Source organism: Papio anubis, chromosome 1, assembly GCF_008728515.1.
Source record: "Papio anubis isolate 15944 chromosome 1, Panubis1.0, whole genome shotgun sequence".
Lineage (NCBI taxonomy): Eukaryota > Metazoa > Chordata > Mammalia > Primates > Cercopithecidae > Papio > Papio anubis.
The window spans coordinates 736,012-739,975 of record NC_044976.1 but is presented as its reverse complement, the minus strand read 5'-3'; the positions used below and the strand labels follow the sequence as shown (position 1 = coordinate 739,975).

General features: G+C 70.3%; 1 protein-coding gene across 1 annotated transcript; it reads right to left on the bottom strand.

Moving 5' to 3' along the window:
• Positions 1-559: 559 nt before the first annotated feature.
• MMP23B (matrix metallopeptidase 23B) lies at positions 560-3,071 on the bottom strand. Its single transcript, XM_003890979.4, has 8 exons — positions 2,876-3,071; positions 2,338-2,468; positions 2,131-2,270; positions 1,896-2,063; positions 1,338-1,502; positions 1,151-1,261; positions 880-1,006; positions 560-763 (listed from the first exon to the last, which is right to left on the bottom strand). Exons 1-8 carry the CDS (start codon positions 3,029-3,031, stop codon positions 589-591), a joined length of 1,173 nt encoding a protein of 390 aa, XP_003891028.2. The 5' UTR covers positions 3,032-3,071; the 3' UTR covers positions 560-588.
• Positions 3,072-3,964: the final 893 nt, after the last annotated feature.

Sequence of the window (3,964 nt, the reverse complement as noted above, 5' to 3'; positions counted from 1 at the left end):
GCTCCCCGTGTTGTTCTTTCAGTAGCCCGGGACCGTGTGTGGGAGGGGAGTCGCAGACCACCAGGCTCTAGGGGAAGAGGGTGGGGTGGGTGGCTGTGGCCTCTGACCCCACGTGGGCCAGTCTCTTCCCCAGGCAGGAGGGGTGCTCCTATCTCCGGGGGGCCTCCACTCTGGCAAGGTGGTCCCCCACCCTGTGCCAATCCTCCCAGCCCCCACCCACATCCCCTTGCAGAAGATCCTGGAGACCCATCCCAATCCCGAGCTTCCCTTCGGGAAGCTCCCCTTGCCTCCCTCCCCCATCTCTGAGCAAGCCCTAGACAGAACCCAGGCTTCCGGGGCTACCCCACGTGCTGTCCCCGGCACTGGGGCCTCCACTATCCCACTTTTCCAGGGGCCACCTTGGCAAAGCCTGTCCTGTCCTGTGCTGTATCTGTCGTCTGCTGTGCAGGAAAGCAGGGGGTGCCTGGCCCCAAGGACGCCCACCTCTTGGTGGACCAGGGGCTGGGGTGTCCACCTGCCCAGACTGCCCGCTGCCCTCCCAAGAATGAACGAGAGGACATCAGAGAGAAAGTGCTTTATCAGCCGGGCTCAGCCCCGCACACGGACTCGCCAGGAGTAGGTGGTCAGCACGCGCTGCTGGCGGCGCACCACGCAGGTGTAGGTGCCCTCATTGACGGCGTTGGCAATGATGCTCAGGTGTGCCTCACCCAGGGCCAGGTAGCCGGGGTAGGAGAACTCCAGGGGCTCCTGGTCCTTGTACCAGCTGCAGGGGGGCGGGGTGTCTCCTGCAGGCACAGCCTCCACCCACTGCCTGCCCTGCACCCCTGCCCCAGGGCCCCAGGCTGCCCACCCTGAGGACCCGCCAGGGCACCCACTTACTACACTTTTCCTTTTTTGTGGAGAATCTTGTGGCCGCACCGGAAGGTCACGTTCCTGCCCTCAGGCACCAGCCTGGTTTTGGTCCTGGGGGGCGGTGGGGTGGTGGCCACCGTCGGGAAGGGGAATTCTGCTCCGGGTAAGGGAAGAGCCCCCTCAGCCCAGACCATAGCCAAGACCCAGCCCCCACGCAGCCCCGTCCCGGCCCGTGGGAGCCCAGACCATAGCCAAGACCCAGCCCCCACGCAGCCCTGTCCCGGCCCCTGGGCATCACCGTAGCAGAAGTCGCAGCTGCTGGGGCAGAGCCTCTTCATGAGGCGGCGGCGAGCGTCGCAGAAGCCCCTCCGTGCCCAGGACGCGCACACGAAAAGCCTGTCCAGGCATCCTGCCGGGAGCGTGGGAAGCACGGCCTGGCTCAGGACCGCCCGATCCCCGCCCTCCCGCCCGACAAGGGCACTCACCGTAGAGCCGGTGCAGCCCCCACAGCTCGTCCTGGGACAACGCCTTCCAGCCGCGCAGCGTGGCGTTCAGGTGCATGAGTGCCCGGCCGTGTTGTGAGTGCATCAGGCCCAGCGCGTGGCCGATCTCGTGGGCCGCCACGTGCACCAGGTCCGTGAGCCACACGCCTGCGGGCCCCGGGGATCAGCGCCTGGGAGCCCCGGGCCCAGCCCCGCCGCCCGTGGGCCAGCTCCCTAAGGCCCGGCACATCTGCTGGAGCGCAGCCGCGGAGCCGCCCTCCGCCGCAGCCACGGAAAGATAAGAATGTTCTGGGCCCAGGCGGTGAGCTCGGCCCCCAGGAATGCAGCTCCTGCTCCCGCTCCAGAGTCGCAGGGGGATGGGAAAGGGAGTTCAGGGCTGCCGGGACTGGGGGCTCCCACGGGCTCCCCTCCTTGCCTGTTCGACTCCAGTAGCAGCCACCACCCCGGAAGGTCCCTCCTGCCGTCTGCCCCAAAGCCCGACCGCGGCAGCCCACTGCGCTGCGGAGGAGAGGCCTCCAGGAGGGCAGCCTGGACGGTCACCTTTCTTCCAGCTGTAGCGCGTGGGGCCCAGCACCCAGTACTCGCTGTCGTCGAAGTGGATGCCGCCGTGCGGGGGGAAGAAGGCATGGGCCAGCTCCCCCGTGGGGCCATCGAAGCAGTGGTGCAGCGCGGAGACCAGGCAGTCCGTGTGGTTGATCGGGTAGAAGCCTGAGGGGAGCACAGGGCTGAGAGGCCAGGCGCGCACGGCCGGGCCGGGGCGGGGGCGGGCGCCCACCTATCCGGAGGTCGCTGGGCTGCTCGGGGGCCACCTCTCGGAAGCTGAAGGGGGACACGTCGCTCCACATGCGGAAGGCGGCAGCCAGGGCCCGCCGCGTCTCCCGCGGGCTCAGCAGGTTCCGAGGGAAGGAGAGGATCCTGCAGGGAGAGCGAGCTCAGCGGGGGCCGGCCGCGCCCCCTCCCCCAGGGCCAAGCCAGGGCGCACCTGTAGGTGAGGTTGAAGTGGTCCCAGCGCAGCCTGGCTGGAGTCAGCGTGTAGCGGCGTCTGCGGGGGGCCAGTGGGCCCGGGACCCGGGTTGGGGGGACCCCCGAGAGGCCCAGCGCAGCGGCGTCTCCCTTCAGGGAAGAAAGCGTGCGTGGGAGGCATCGGTGACGGTCCCCAGGGCCAAAAACTGCCTCGGAAAATGGACTGGAAGGAAACGGGGGTGGGGGTGCCCAGGGCTGGGAGCGGGCGTGGCGGGTCCTGTCTGCCTGTGGTTTCGGGTCTCCTAACCTGAGCGTTCTGTTGCACGTCCCTGGGAACGCGGCCCAGTGGAGGCGAAGGGGCTGAACAGCAGGGCGCGGCCTCCCACCCCTCCCAACAACTGGACACAGGAGAGTCCGACCCTCCGACGTCGGGACGCACATCCGGACCCTCAAACACCCCACACACCCCGCACACGTCCTGCGGGCCCCCAGACAGACCAGACCCACAGACGTGAGAACCCCCACCCCGACACCTGGCTTCCCCGCCCGCCGCTCACCTGCGCTGCGCTCCAGGCCGGCACCGCCGGGGCCCCCAGCCGGGCCAGCAGCACCAGCACGGGGAGGAGGCACAGGGCGACCAGCGCGGCTCCAAGCCAGCGGCGCTCGACGCCGGCCCCCGGGGCCTCCGAGGGGACACGGGCCCCGCGGCCCATGGCGGACTTGCTGTGGGGCTCAGGGCCGCATGGGGCAGCACGGCGCGGGGGCCCGGGCCGCAGAGCCGCCGGGGAGGATCTGGAGGGGAGGCAGTGGCTGGGCGGCTCGGGTTACAGCCCCGTGGGTGGGGGGGGGGAAGACGGGGCGGGAGAGGGGGCAAGGCTGCCCCTGAAGGGAACCAGCTGGCCCGACCGTTGGCCGAGCTGCCTGCTGCCTCCAGCCGGGGGCATGGGGACCCGCGTCCTGTGGGCCAGGGGCAGAGGCCTGGGCATGGCCTGCTGGGCGGGGTCCTCGGAAGGGGGGAGCGAAGAGGGCCCCAGGCAACCCGGGAAGGGCAGCGCCAAGGCTCCCGCTTAGGAAAGGGCAGCCAGTGGGGTCCCCGAGCCGGCCGGGCATGAATGACCTGGTGGCTTTTTTCCCAAATGGAATCCCCAACAATCCCCTGAGCCCCACAGGAGCGGAGTCTCCATCCTGGCCCAGGAGGCTGAGCTGGGCCGCAGGGGACGCGCCGCCCGCCAGACAGTGTCCCCGAGAGCTGGGAGGGGACGGCAGGATGGGGACGTGGCAGTGAGTACGGGGCGGCGGAGGGGGAGGCGGGGAGGGGGTGCGTGGGTAGGGAAGGGCCACGGAGGGTGCCAGGTTGCGGGTCGGAGGGAGGGAACTTGTCGGGGTCTCCCAGGGAGCCGGGAAGGGGCGGGTCCTGGCTCGGGGGAACCCCGTGGGCGGCGGCGCGGGAGGTGGAGGGTGTGTGGCTCCTGAATCCCCGGCTAGGCCCCAGCAAAGGGGAGAGGGAAACGGGAGGGGGAACGGGAAGCGGAGCCAGGCGCCCGGGCATAGAGGTCTGGACCGGTCCTGATTGGGGGTGGGGGCGGGGAGCTCGGAGGCCCAAAGCCTCGACGGGGCGGCCTGTGTCCAGACGCGAGCGGCTCGGG

Excerpts from the sequence above, each read along its gene's own strand:
- MMP23B (XM_003890979.4), bottom strand. The coding sequence starts at position 3,031 with ATGGGCCGCGGGGCCCGTGTCCCCTCGGAGGCCCCGGGGGCCGGCGTC. Across the intron at positions 2,469-2,875 it reads CGGCCTGGAGCGCAGCGCAG|GGAGACGCCGCTGCGCTGGG; the intron begins GTGAGCGGCGGG and ends TCTTCCCTGAAG. Across the intron at positions 764-879 it reads CACAAAAAAGGAAAAGTGTA|CTGGTACAAGGACCAGGAGC; the intron begins GTAAGTGGGTGC and ends GCCCCCCTGCAG.